The sequence below is a fragment of the Oncorhynchus clarkii genome, chromosome 6 (genome assembly GCF_045791955.1).
Source record: "Oncorhynchus clarkii lewisi isolate Uvic-CL-2024 chromosome 6, UVic_Ocla_1.0, whole genome shotgun sequence".
Classification (NCBI taxonomy): domain Eukaryota; kingdom Metazoa; phylum Chordata; class Actinopteri; order Salmoniformes; family Salmonidae; genus Oncorhynchus; species Oncorhynchus clarkii.
In genome coordinates, this window is record NC_092152.1 from 54,808,136 (window position 1) to 54,823,045 (window position 14,910).

A 14,910-nucleotide genomic window follows, 5' to 3' on the forward strand; every position below is an offset into this window, starting at 1 on the left:
TATTTAAAGTACGTGTACCCCCCTTGTTTTGTGCGGGGTTGTATTTATGTTACTTGTGTGCATTAGGTAGAGGTGTTCTTGTTTCTGGACCTGGCACTGTGTGTTTTGGGTGGTCCACATTACTGTCCGCGCCTTGTGTTTTGGGCTTATTGTGTTGTGCCGCATTAAAGTGCACCTTTTCCCAGTGGAACTCTCTGCGCCTGATTCCTTCCTCACCCACCTAGTCCCGCGTGACATGAGTTGTCAACTAATGTGAATTCAATGTGAAATCAACAAAACATTTCACTATGTCATTGGATTTAGGTAAAAAGTTGGGTGAAAAAAATATGAAATTCCCTTTTTCAAATAAAATCGGGATTCCACATTGATTTAACATCACTCGCTAACTGAAGTGAACATAATTAGGGCTGGTTTCTATCAGACCCCTACTGCGAAACAAACGTGTGTTTCGACCAGTCAGTCTGTTAGGAAGTGTGGGGGAGCATATGCAGTGGACTATCATATAATTTATTTATTTTCAAACATGAATTACTTACCAGCCGGTGTGTTTCAACTAGTAAACACGATTTCCCGGTTATGGCACCAGAACTCTTATGTTCCCACAGCGGGGATGTGAACCATAGAAATAGAATTACTAATTATATTTGTATGATTATTAATTCTATATGGTGAGAATCTCAGAGGAACTCTGCATTTCTCACTTAACCGTTTCAACTGTGTATGTGCAATGTCTCTAAGCTTGAACTGGCTATGATGAGGCCAGCTTTACCACAGTTGAGCTTCACCTGCAGTGAGTTTGATTGGGGCTATCTACAACCTAAAATAGTTATTTGGCTGTCCCCATAGAATAACCCTTTTAGGTTCCAGGTAGAACCCTTTTGGGTTTCATGTATAGTAGAACCCTTTCCACAGAGGAACCAAGATAACCCCCCAAAAATATTGTATATTCTAAGAGTGTAGACCTATGCCATTGGTCCTATTGTTTGGCCTTAGCTCAGAAGCAACACTGTGTGCTACAGGAAAGGCTTGCTCTAAGCTAGTAGCTACCGTAATCAAACAACAGCATATTGGTTCTCATTCTTTATGGTGCCAGGTTAAGTGGATGAATCGATGCCCTCGGGGACTGGGAAACCATTACCAGTGAATTCGAGAGAAATATGAGACAGTTGCGTCTGCTGAACTATCTACTGCAATCTAACGTGGGGAGGGTAATGAGTGATCCTTGGAAAAATAAACTGCTTTGGTTCTAATCAAAGACGAAGTCGGGCACGTGCCTGATATGTGCCACACACACCGGTCCGCTGACCTGACCCGACGTGTGCCCCCAATACTCTCCGTATTTATCCGTATTTACCGCTCTCTTTTACCGCTCTGTCACTTTCCCTCTTCATCAAATTTCCTGGAGCTCGCCAACGCACAGCCAGCCACCTGTCTGAGAAATCTAGTGACGAGATTACTCATACTGCAATCCCTTCACCGTTATTCACCCGCTATACTGTGTTAACGCCATGATGTACATACAGCAAGTGAGCCCAGTGGCTTGTGTGGGGCTGTGTGCATGCTTAGATGTGTGCTAGGTACGTTGTGATTTTTTTTTTGCTTGCTGCATGTGTGTAATATCCCTTTCATACTACGACATTTTTTCGCCAACTTTACCATACCGCAAACTTTATTTCCCGATTTTTCCTTATAACTGAAATGTATTGCAGGTGTTGTGCCGAAAATCTTCCCTTCGCGTGAACGCGCACGCACTCAATTCTTCATTGGTACAACTTGCTTGTTAGTTGAGATTTCTGCTCTTCACTCCGTTGTCAGTTTAGCATACATTTTAATTTTAGTCACAGAAAGCATTTTTTATTTGTGTCCTTTGATCGCGGGGCAGCCACTAGTAATGTCTGCAGTTTTCAGTTTGGCTATTTGTTTTAAGTGTATTAGTCTAGTCTATAAATAAATCTCTTTGCCAAAATTCATCATCTCTCCCATATCTTATTGACTAGTAGTTGTTCTGGAATGTTTATTGCTTGCCTACATTTTACTCCCTCCTCTATGTTTAATATAACACACATACATTCATTATTAATTTCTGTTGCCTATCCTGACATTAAGTTTGTTCTATTGAAAGTATTTGACTCTGACATGTGCCATAGAAAGTATTTGACTCTAGTGACAAAATTAAGGAACTTAGAAGGGGTGGGGGTTCTGAAATTCTCCTCCCCCTTCTAATTTCCTTAATTTTGATGCTAGAGTCAAATATTTTCTGTGACACACACTACTGGTCAACCTGAGTTTGAGCTACCAAAAATGATTCTGAAGTGTGCCAGGCCTTGCAGTCCCAAGATAGAAGGGAGGGAGATTTTCGGCAGGCAAGAAAATGCCCCCCCCTAATTTCCTTAATTTGTCCCTAGTCAAATACTTTCTGTGGCACACATCAGAGTTAAATACTTTCTATAGAACAAACTTCACGTCAGGATAGGCAACCAAAATTAATGTATGTGTGTTATATTTAACATAGAGGAGGGAGTAAAATGTAGGCAAGCAATACACATTTCAGAACAACTACCAGTCGAATAGGAAATGGGAGAGATGACACATTTTGGCAGAGATTTATTTATAGACTAATACAACACCTGTATCAAAGCCAAAACTTTAATTTCCACCTAATGATCTAGTAATCAATTCAGTAAACTTCTGCCTGTGGTTTAAGGCATCCGCATACTTCCCATCCGGAATAGTTTGTGCTTATATTATGAATACATTTTATGACTGTTTTGGTCTTCGGCAAGGGTTTTCCGGCTGTTCGTGCACACACAATGTTTTCTCGAGGCAAGCTGAATTCGGTAGCCCAAGTCCATGCCCATTCGTCAGTGATTGGTCAACAGTAGGGATTATTCACCAAACATTTTAGTTGGGTGTACAATTGCGCAACAAAAATCTCCTCGCCAAAACGTAAAAATGAATGACAGATTTCTTGTGTTATTTTAGATGAATACTGACTTTTGGCTACGGTGTCTCAAGATAGACAAACAGAACTATTGCTGCTTTTTTCTCTCTCGTTTTTCAAGCAAAGGTCTTTTAAGGGAGTATGCGAGCACACTCGTTAGGCTAGGGCCCAGCCGAATCAAGGCATGCTGACACCTTTAGTATGAAACTTAGTTTAATGCTGAGGCTGCATTGGCACGCACTACGCTCTTAATGAAACTCTTGATGGTTGCTAGGCAGCACAATATACCATCCTCCTGCCAGTTCTAAACTTTGCAAGGAATGTCACTCTTCTTCGCATACCCTACCACTAAGCATGCAATGTTTTCTTAACCACAACTGGATGGATCCATAAATAATTACTGTGGGAATAGATATCACTGAATGAAGAACATATTGGAATAAAGTAGGCTATTTCAGTTGAAGGCATTTATTGAAACTCGTCCAATCATTGTCATCCAATCATTGTAATACATTTGAAGCCATACCTGCGTGTGGTCAACTAGATGATAATTTTAGCACTGTTTTGATTGACTCCTCTTGATAAATCAATGTCAGATTTTGTTTTTCACTGAATCTCCGTTTTCGTATTGGTTAGGCAACAAATAGGCTGGGGAAATGTTATCTAAATTGAGGTGAGTGCTGCTCATGATCGTCTTGTCTTGTTGGGTCATCTATTTGAACATTTTGCCAGCATGTTATGTAGTTTAACAAGTGGATTATGTTGCTCTTCACTTACAGTCGCTTAGTAGCCTAGGTCTACGTTTGCCCAAAAGCCTGAGATGTCATTGACTTGTTTCAATCAATGTGATTTTGTTTCACTGAATCTCTGTCTGTATCGGCGATTTGGTTAATTGGTTTCTGGATGCGGAAATAAGTGGGGGTTGTATAGCTAATTTATTCGTTTGCCCATCTATCACTGATCAGAAACATTCAGCATGCAATAATGTTGCCCAAATCAAATGTAGGCCTTTTATTTTGCTCAATCGCATGTATGCAACTACACAAGCTTCCTACGCGGAGGTTGTGAAATATTAACACGAGACTTGCATGCTTTTGAAAATAGGATTGCTATTATTTTCTATCAGTATCTTGATGAAGATACGCTCAACGCAAGACCCTACGTCTGCACCCTAACAAAGTGGGTAAGAAAGAGATGAAACATGGATAAAAAAAAAAGCATGGGCTTGGGCTCTGTTTCAAAAATATCACTTTATCACCTTCCCGTGACACAAGTTGTGTGGGAAAAATATTATTTATATTTTATTCTTACTACAACATATATGTGTAGTTTTAAAAATACATTTTATTAGTCTTATAGTGTTTCTTAGGACTTGCCAAAACAAATTAATAATATATTTATTTTTGATGTATATTCAATGGTTTTATTCAAATAAACGCCCACCCAAATCTGCACACCACTACTACCACTTGTCACAGGAATGTGGTAAAAATGGGCCTGTTTGGTAGGGGGTCATACAAACATTGTCAGTTTTTTCTTAAATCGTGTGTGTGTGTGTGTGTGTGTGTGTGTGTAGGGGGGGGGGGGGGGGGGGGTCTATGAGTGTGTGTATGTGCGATAGATGGATTATGTCCTGCAATCCTTACACCCTGTCCTCTAAGGGGATTTTCCCCACCAATCTCATCTAAATCCCCGGGAGACAATGGCTGTGGGATTAGACTTGCAATGAGCCAACACCTCCCCTAACCCCAGTTTTGTGTCTGTGTCAGTCTCACATACACCTTTTTCTCTGTCTCAACACCCATTCATTACAAACGCACTAATTCTCAATCATGTTTGTAATCTGCATGTGCTGATGCATAATGAAAGCATTCCTCGACTCTGCATAGATATTGAGTGGAGAATATTATTATCCTATAACGGGAGAAATCTGATATGTTAGTGAAGATAGATTATGCTCATAACATCACTGAGAGATCTGATAGATATGCGTACATCGTGATTATGGCGGGTGAATAGGTTTTCACAGGGGCTGTTAGGTGTGACGAGTTCAGCATCAGGCTGGCATCTATTGACACTGTCCCCGGGCTGAGAATTGTAATGGATGGACGGCAGGTGCCTTCTCACATATCACTCTATTTAGGGCTGAGACCGATGTTATGTTTTGATGATTGTATCACTATAGCTGTAATTAAGATGAGATAATAGACAATGTGCTCACTTAAAAATGACTATTTTTAAAGAAAGTTGGGTGCTGGATCCACGTTTGTAAAATCCATTTAGGGCAGTACAGGGTTTTCCTACAGTGTGAGTTTGATTGAATGCCACCCAGTGTGGATATAAGTGTGGACTGTGTGGAACTGTGTTTAGATACACACTGCCCGGTATGACTGCAAATCAAATAAAAATGAATTATATGGAGGCTGTGTGTGTGGAGGCTTTGCGGTAGATTTGATGAATTATTAAAGTTCCATTTCCTTTGTCGTTTCACACTAAGAGAGGTAATCTACCGTTGCTCTTCAGAGGGGCACACCGTTGTTTTTCCCTTGGTTTCTTTTACTGGGATTGCACAGTGTTTGATATCTGGTAATTGTACTGATCCCCTCTGTGTGGAAAGTCCCCTGCCTCCTTCCAAAATAAAACACAATACATGTGTTCAATTTTTTTTTGTGCAGCTGAAAAACCCAGGCAATGGAAATAGAAAATGTAGTAAAATAAATGAATCTTTGCTTGAAAATGTTGACATTTAAGGAATATTTTGGACCCACAGTTTGGAACCACTGATCTACATCCTATTGAGACAGTCCTGCTCTCTATATTCAAACGTTGATCATTGACATTGATCTAGCATGCCATTGACTTGTTCTCGGCATGAAAGTATTGATGTCACTCCACAACCATTATCATTAGTTCACTTGACAAAATATGAATGTCACGTCCCAGTGGTATGGACTCCTCCTCTATTAAGAGTCCTTGTCTTGGACGTAGGGGGTCTGCTAGCCTATGATGACTACATTAGAATGTAGCCTCACAGTCTTCTCCCCTACTTTAAGACTATTGCATTTCTTGGTCACTTTGTCTGTTTATTGAAGGTGGCTTCGTACGTATAGTGCATTTCACAACCTGCTAAGCCTCAGGGTTTCTCTGTAAACTGTAAAAGCGCCAACGGACCGAATTAAGCCACATGTATAATAGGCTGGTACTCGTTCATTCTCTGTGGGTCTGAAATAAAGGCAAGTATACAACAACAAGGTTATAGAGACCGTGAATGATGTATTCTTATGGGAAGTAGGACATTGTGTCTGTGTGTATAGTATTTACATTAAATGATCCATATTGTTGTCTGAATATGTTTGATGTATTTTTCCCAAATTCACAAGAGGTCCGTTTCCTCCTTCCTACCTGGACCAGCCTCCACTGCTATTTTAATGAATCGTTAAATTGTCATAATGTAGTTTATCATTGCTTGTTTTTTTCTTTAAAATGGGGCTACCAGGCATGGTTCTCTAAGCCTGTAGAAGAGAGATTATGCTGTAAGCCTGATGGACTGATACGCATATCTACAGGGAACTGTGCTACATTCCTTATTTTGTATGTTCAGCAATATGTGAGGTATATGAGAAAATGATTTTGAATAGGTATATTATACAGTATAGGATTTAATTTAATATCAAAACAAATGCTGTTTTTAGATGATCCACACAATTACCAAACATCATTAGCAAGCAATAAACAATGATAGACTGCAAGGCATTGAGTTACCCATAAGCCTAACATGTACATGCATCTAAGAACAAACTGAAAGTTCAATATTCTGCTACTGGCATCTTGGCGAGGGGAAAAATACAAGTTCAATCATAGTTGACCTTTTTTGTTGTTCAAGCCTTGTTGTTGAAACCTTCGTCACCATTCATTGTTTTGAACCAGATGGTCACAGAGTTGCGGAGCGTGTTATTTTGTTTATAGCATATGTATATCTAGGGAGAGTTGCTTGCAGCATGGGATTCTAGCTGCAATGTGTGGGTATGTTTGTTCCTGTCGGGGGGATAGAGGTAGAAAACATGACTGTAGTCAAGCATCTATAGAGCGTAGGTTCGAGTGAGAGAACAACCTTAGAATGTGGAATGAGATGGCGAGAGAGAGAGAGAGGGAGGGAGAGAGAAAGGGAGATGGAGAACTAGCATCTTTCTGGTATGTTAACCAAGGAGCAGGTCCTCTTTTGTGTGGGGTTGATGCTCACGTGTTTGTGTATGTCAGAGGGAGGGAGAGGGAGGAACAGTGTGTGGTGCGAGGGAGGATGGGACGCAGGAAGCGGATTGGCTCAGCTCTGTAGTAGGGTGTGGCTATAGGCTGTGAATGACTGCTCCAACCCATCTCACTGTCAGGATTTGAGGACAGTTACCAAGGAGTAGAGGGGGGAGTGCTGAAATAGTGTGAGTGAATGAGAGACAGTAAGCGAGAGAAAGAGAGGGAGGGAGGGAGGGAGGGTGGAAGGGAGAGCGAGAGGGAGCTGGACGGTTGCTATAACACTGCAGTCTTTTTTTCTTCTTCCCTCATCTAAGGAAGGTGTCTCTCTCTCAGGCAGATACTTCACTCTAGTTACCCACCTAGAGAGGAAGAGGAGAAAACAAACAAAAGGGGTGCACAGAAGGGAGGGAGAGAAGAGGAGAGGGAACCTGAATGCAATGCTCTACTGGCTGGACTGTGAAACTGATATACAGAAAGGGAGGGAGACAGAAGTGAAGAAGGAGCGAGGGAGTGAGGCAAGTAGCAGGTAGACCTGCGAAACAGCAGCTGCGGGAAGGGGAACAGAGGAAAAGCAGAAAGGGGGAGTTAGAGAAGAGAAAGAGAGAACGAACCAGGACGAACAGGAAAACCAGGCAAGGAAAGTGGTAGAGCGCTCACCTAAAGGAAACCAATGAATTCTCTCCTCATTTCAGTTACCTATCCTTTTCTCACGTATCTTTTCCTTTCACTCATCCCCACGCATTCACCTCAGTGTTGTCTCTTGGTCTGCACATCTTCTCTCCTTTTAACTTTTCTGCATGTGAGGGAAAGTGGAGCCAAGACAATGGACACTGGTGAACATTCAGAATCAATTCCAACTGGATGTAGTACTAGCGTGCGGTCTTAATGGAGAAGTGGTTCTGGTGTAAAAGAGACTGATTGGCTAAAACCCTGTTGTTGTTGTCAAGAGTGACTGTTTTCTCTGCCAGAGCGCACCTGCTCCGGAATTTCTAATGGCACCAGGTGTGACGTATCACTCAGCCAACCGATCAGATGAGAGCAGTTCTGGAAGTGCCAAGCGCTCTTGCAATTATGTGTGTCCGATTCACCTGAGATTAGCAGGAATTGGAAAAACTAGAGCTTCTTTGTGATAGACAAGTGTAGTTGTGGGATTCAGGAAAGGAACATATAATGAACAGGTGTTGTAGGATTAAGCAACGTTAAAACGGGAATATACAGGTGTAGGATTACGAATGAAGGCACTCTGGATAACCACAGATGACAAGACATCGTCCACAGACGAATTTGAGGTGATGTGTTTTAATCTTAGCTGGTCTATCACTGCAGGGGCAAAGTTGGACTGCATGCCTAATCACGCTTCAGTTTCTGTGGTGAAAACACTGTAGGCTGGTTTGCTTAGAAACTATTGGGAACAGGTGCTATTCCACATTACTGGCACCACAACTATGCACATTTGTCCCCTGAGGACACGCTATTTGTACTTTGTGTCTCTGTATAGGTCTTAAGATACTTTTTTTTGTGTGGGCTCTCAAAGACCTCTTGAAGCTCTTGAGGGGGTTGAAATAAAACTTTGGCTGTTGCTAGCGTCTCACCTCTGGTTGGTCCATGAGGCGCTCAAGCACGGACGAGACGCCGTACCGGCGCAGTCCCTCACTGGACAGCAAGCCTGAGACGCCACCCTTCAACTCGGGTTTCCACAGCTACAGTGGCGAGTACGAGTATAAACGTCCGCCCTTTGCATTCGGCTTCCACACGGCGCCGGGTCCGCAGGCGGCTAAAGGCCGCTACACCACCTCGCAGGGGAAGAAGTATGTGGTGTTTTACCTGGACCTCTCCTTCATCTTCCTCCTAGAGCTGCGGCGCTGCAGGATGGCTGAGGGCTGCATGAGGAGCCTGCGCTACGGTATGGTCTTCTTCAACCTCCTCTTCTGGGTGAGTCCAGCTTTTTGGCATTTGGAGTGAGTGTGTGTGTGTGGTGGGGATTTTTTGAGATGTGGCAAGTCTTGGTGAGGTCTGTCTGTCTCGGTCTGTCTGTCTCGGTCTGTCTGTCTGTTATATGAGTGATTGTGTGGGTGTGCTTCATGAAGTTCAGTTTCTGTATTTCTATGTGGGTATATTTCTGCCTGTTTGTGTTCAGCCTATGCATGCGCAAACCTGTTTGTATCGCGGATATCACTTTATTGCAATAGTCGCACTCTAATTCATTATCACTTCTATCATACTCTTTTGCAAAAGTGGTTATCTCTTACTCTTTTTACACTTGTGGGCTCTTGACTGTGTCTGTTTGATTGTGTCTGTCTCACGGCGATAGCATCCGTCCCCTCACCACTCTTTTGACGCCTGCACAGCTTGTCAAATGTGACCGTTAAGCTTCAATTGGAAATAGTTGCCCGTTTAAAAGTCTGGAGCTAAATGACAGGAATGTTTGCACTTAATTTTATCTGCTCCTGTTAGTCGCCCTGCATAATAACGTCTGGTAAATTACCTAAATGTAAACATATTGTGCCATCATCAATACAGCTAATCAGCCTGTAATATTTTATGTTGTATAGGCCTAGGCCCATTTATTTTCTGAAATTCACTGAAGAGGATGGTCCTCCCCTTCCTCCTCTGAGGAGCCTTCACAGATGCCTATCCATGTGGTAGGCCCACCATTTTGTTAAACAGACCGTTACATTTGGATTTTTTTAGTCCGGATTCCTGTAACTAATCAATTTGGCTATTTAAGCTATGATCAGTTTGTCAAAAATGTACGGATACAAACTTGAAACCACAAACTTGAAACTATTGAACATTTTACTTTGATCTGTCCTGTTTTTAGGATATGTTGTTTGCTAACATGACGGTGCAGTTTTTATTTGATTGGATGTCATTTAGGTTTGGCTATTTGATCAGAAAAACCTGCATGATGTAAAAAGTGTCCATCTTACATTGTCATACATTTTATGTCCAGCCTGTAGGCTACAGAAAACTCACCTATCTTATATCTGCTACATGATTTATTATAAACTCAGCAAAACATTGAATGTCCTCTCACTGTCAACTGCGTTTATTTTTAGCAAACTTAATATGCGTAAATATTTGTATGAACATAAGATTCAACAACAGACATAAACTGAACAAGTTCCACAGACATGTGACTAACAAATGGAACAATGTGTCCCTGAATAAAGGGGAGGTCAAAATCAAAAGTAACAGTCAGTATCTGGTGTGGCCACCAGCTGCATTAAGTGCTGCAGTGCATCTCCTCCTCATGGATTGCACCAGATTTGCCAGTTCTTGCTGTAAGTTGTTACCCCACTCTTCCACCAAGGCACCTGAAAGTTCCCAGACATTTCTGGGGGGAATGGCCCTAGCCCTCACCCTCCAATCCAACAGGTCCCAGATGTGCTCAATGGGATTGAGATCCGGGCTCTTCGCTGGCCATGGCAGAACACTGACATTCCTGTCTTGCAGGAAATCTGGCACAGAACGAGCAGTATGGTTGGTGGCATTGTCATGCTGGAGGGTCATGTCAGGATGAGCCTGCAGGAAGAGTACCACATGGAGGAGAATGTCTTCCCTGTAACGCACAGCGTTGAGATTACCTGCAATGACAACAAGCTCAGTGCGATGATGCTGTGACACATGCCCCAGACCATGACGGACCCTCCACCTCCAAATCGATCCCGCTCCAGAGTACAGGCCTCGGTGTAACGCTTATTCCTTTGTCAATAAACGCGAATCCGACCATCACCTGTGGTGAGACATAACCGCGACTCGTCAGTGAAGAGCACTTTTTGACAGTTCTGTCTGGTCCAGCGATGGTGGGTTTGTGCCCATAGACGACGTTGTTGCCGTTGATGTCTGGTGAGGACCTGCCTTACAACAGGCCTACAAGCCCTCAGTCCAGCCTCTCTCAGCCTATTGCAGACAGTCTGAGCACTGATGGAGGGATTGTGCGTTCCTGGTGTAACTCGGGCAGTTGTTGTTGCCATCCTGTACCTGTCCCGCAGGTGTGATGTTCGGGTGTACCGATCCTGTGCAGGTGTTGTTACATGTGGTCTGCCACTGCAGCTGTCCGTCCTGTAGAACTGTCTTAGGGGTCTCACAGTACGGACATTGCAATTTATTGCCCTGGCCACATCTGCAGTCCTCATGCCTCCTTGCAGCATGCCTAAGACACGTTCACACAGATGAGCAGGGACCCTGGGCATCTTTCTTTTGGTGTTTTTTTATAGTCAATAGAAAGGCCTCTTTAGTGTCCTACATTTTCATAACTGTGACCTTAATTGCCTACCGTCTGTAAGCTGTTAGTGTCTTAACTACCGTTCCACAGGTGCATATTCATGAATTGTTTATGGTTCATTGGACAAGCATGGGAAACAGAGTTTAAACCCTTTACAATGAAGATCTGTGAAGCTATTTGGATTTTTACGAATTATCTTTGAAAGACAGGGTCCTGAAAAAGGGAAGTTTATTTTTTTGCTGAGTTTAGATATATTTTTTGGGCGGAACGTTGGTGGAGCGCTGCAGCGATTCATCTCTCCATCAGCACCCTGGAGGCGCGCTAGGAATGGGTATGCTAAGTATTTTGCACCCCTGCCTTTGACAAAGTAGGCACTGCTTATCACAGGGCAGCATCAGTGCTCACCTAAAAAGTCAATTTGCCACTGGTTGAGGGAAATTTTCATTGTTTTAGGATCAAAATTATGTGTGGTTTTTATGTGTTGTTGGAGGTGCATTTTGGTCAGTTTAGCTCAGAAAATGCCCTCCTCGTCATTCTGCTACCATAGGCAGATTGACAGGATAGGCAGTAGGATAGGATAACATAACGCCAAGGACTGGGTAGAGAAGAGTGTCTGAACAGAAGGCATTCAACTTTAGAACCTGATTGGTCCAACAGGCTGTCAAGCGGCGGGAAGATAAACGGATCATATACAAAGACCCAGACTTCAAAGTTGACACACCAGACCTACCTCCCAACATCGCCCCGGTTAAAAAACCAACCAAGGAGGAGCTGGTGGCAAAACCTTTCAGCCTAACTTTGCAACTAACTTTAGCTTGCCGAAGGATGGCAGTGTGATGTTGTGGAACGCCATCAGTAACATGTCATGCAATAATTGGTGACTGCATGCATTGTGCCTGCTATGTAGACCACCTGGAACAGCACCATTCTCCACTTCACAGGTGTATTCATTCCGGTATCTCATAGGCATAGAAACCAGAATGAATAAAACAGGCTTGGAACCTCTAACTCTGGCAAATTGACTGGTCAACTCATGGGCACATTTGCAATGGCTGCTTGGTGTTGTCATTAAATTTCATTTGTCACATGCTTTGTAAACAACAGGTGGAGACTAAGAGTAAAATGCTTACTTACAGGCTCTTCCCAAAAATGCAGAGAGAGAAAATAGAGAAATAATAGAAAAGTAATAACACATAATAATAAATACACAATGAGTGACGATAACTTGCCTATGTACAAGGGGTACCAGTATCGAGTCGATGTGCAGGGGTTTGAGGTAATTAAGGCATATACAGTTGAAGTCGGACGTTTACATACACCTTAGCCAAATACATTTAAACTCAGTTTTTCACAATTCCTGACATTTAATCATAGTAAAAATTCCCTGTCTTAGGTCAGTTAGGATCACCACTTTTATTTTAAGAATGTGAAATGGCAGAGTAATAGTAGTGATTTATTTCAGCATTTCTTTCTTTCATCACATTCCCAGTGGGTCAGAAGTTTATATACACTAAATTAGTATTTGGTAGCATTGCCTTTAAATTGTTCTGGGACCAGTTGGATCGGAGGGTGAGGGCTAGGTCCATTCCCCCCAGACCAAGTTTATACTTCCTGACTGATGTCTTGAGATGTTGCTTCAATATATCCACATAATTTTGCTTCCTATTGATGCCATCCATTTTGGGAAGTGCACCAGTCCCTCCTGCAGCAAAGCGCAGCACAGCATGAAAAGGGGCAGACAAAGCGGTCTTCTGATCAGGCACCGGAGACGGGCACATCGCACACCACTTCCGAGCATACTACTCGCCAATGTCCAGTCTCTTGACAACAAGGTGATGAAATCCGAGCAAGGTTAGGATTCCAGAGAGACATCAGAGACTGTAACGTTCTTTGCTTCACTGAAACAGGGCTCACTCGAGACATGCTATCGGAGTCAGTACAGCCAACTGGTTTCTTCACAAATCGCGCCGACAGAAACGAGCATCTTTCTGGTAAAAAGAGGGGTGGGTATGCCTTATGATTAATTAACGAGACTATTTGATGTTCTTATAGGCACTTTAGTATTGCCAGTGTAACCGTATAGCTTCCGTCCCTCTCCTCGCCCCTACCTGGGCTCGAACCAGGAACACACCGACAACAGCCACCCTCGAAGCATTGTTACCCATCACTCTACAAAAGCAGCGGCCCTTGCAGAGCAAGGGGCACAACTACTCCAAGTCTCAGAGCGAGTGACGTCACTGATTGAAACGCTATTAGCGTGCACCCCGCTAACTAGGTAGCCATTTCACATTGGTTACACCATCCTAATCTCAGGAGTTGATAGGCTTGAAGTCAAACAGCTCAATGCTTGAAGCATTGTGAAGAGCTGCTGGCAAATGCACGAAAGTGCTCAGTCAGACTGCTCTATCAAATATCAAATCATAGACTTAATTATAACATAACAACACACAGAAATATGAGCCTTTGGTCATTAATATCGTCAAATCCGGAAACTATCATTTCGAAAAAACAAAACATTTATTCTTTCAGTGAAATACGTAACTGTTCCGTATTTTATCCAACAGGTGGCATCCGTAAGTCTAAATATTGCTCTTACATTGTACAACCTTCAATGTTATGTCATAATTATGTACAATTCTGGCAAATTAATTATGGTCTTTGTTAGGAATAAATGGACTTCACACAGTTCGCAACGAGCCAGATGGCCCAAACTGCTGCATATACCCTGACTCTGCTTGCACGGAACGCAAGAGAAGTGACACAATTTCCCAAATTATAAGAAATTTATGTTAGCAGGCAGTATTAACTAAATATGCAGGTTTAGAAATATATACTTGTGTATTGATTTTAAAGAAAGGCATTGATGTTTATGGTTAGGTGCAACAACAGTGCTAAATCATCACCCGTTTGGCGAAGTAGGCTGTGATTCGATGAGAAATTAACAGGCACCGCAACCATTATCTGCAACGCAGGACACGCTAGATAAACGAGTAATATCATCAACCACGTGTCGTTAATCCAGTGATAATGTGAATAAATTATTTATCTAAAAAAATAATTATTAACATTTTTGAATTTTACCCCTTTTTCCTCCCCAATTTCGTGGTATCCAATTGTTAGTAGCTACTATCTTGTCTCATCGCTACAACTCCCGTACGGGCTCGGGAGAGACGAAGGTTGAAAGTCATGCGTCCTCCGATACACAACCCAACCAAGCCTCACTGCTTCTTAACACAGCGCGCATCCAACCCGGAAGCCAGCCGCACCAATGCGCCGGAGGAAACCCCGTGCACCTGGCAACCTTGGTTAGCGTGCACTGCGCCCGGCCCGCCACAGGAGTCGCTGGTGTGCGATGAGACAAGGATATCCCTACCGGCCAAGCCCTCCCTAACACGGACGATGCTAGGCCAATTGTGCGTCGCCCCACGGACCTCCCGGTCGTGGCCGGTTACGACAGCCTGGGCGCGAACCCAGAGTCTCTTTAAAAAATAAA

At 42.9% G+C, this 14,910-nt stretch overlaps 1 protein-coding gene across 2 annotated transcripts in view; it reads left to right on the plus strand.

Annotated features, from left to right (window-relative positions):
- Positions 1 to 14,910, plus strand: part of LOC139411301 (tetraspanin-4-like) — a 110,472-nt gene that overhangs the window by 13,187 nt on the left and 82,375 nt on the right. The window contains exon 2 of one of the 2 annotated variants that reach the window (XM_071157438.1): positions 9,042 to 9,121. In XM_071157438.1, the coding sequence (XP_071013539.1) occupies positions 9,059 to 9,121 (63 nt within the window). In that variant the 5' untranslated portion in view covers positions 9,042 to 9,058. Of the gene's footprint in view, positions 1 to 8,722; positions 9,122 to 14,910 lie in introns of those variants that run through there. The other variant, XM_071157437.1, reaches the window with a different exon arrangement.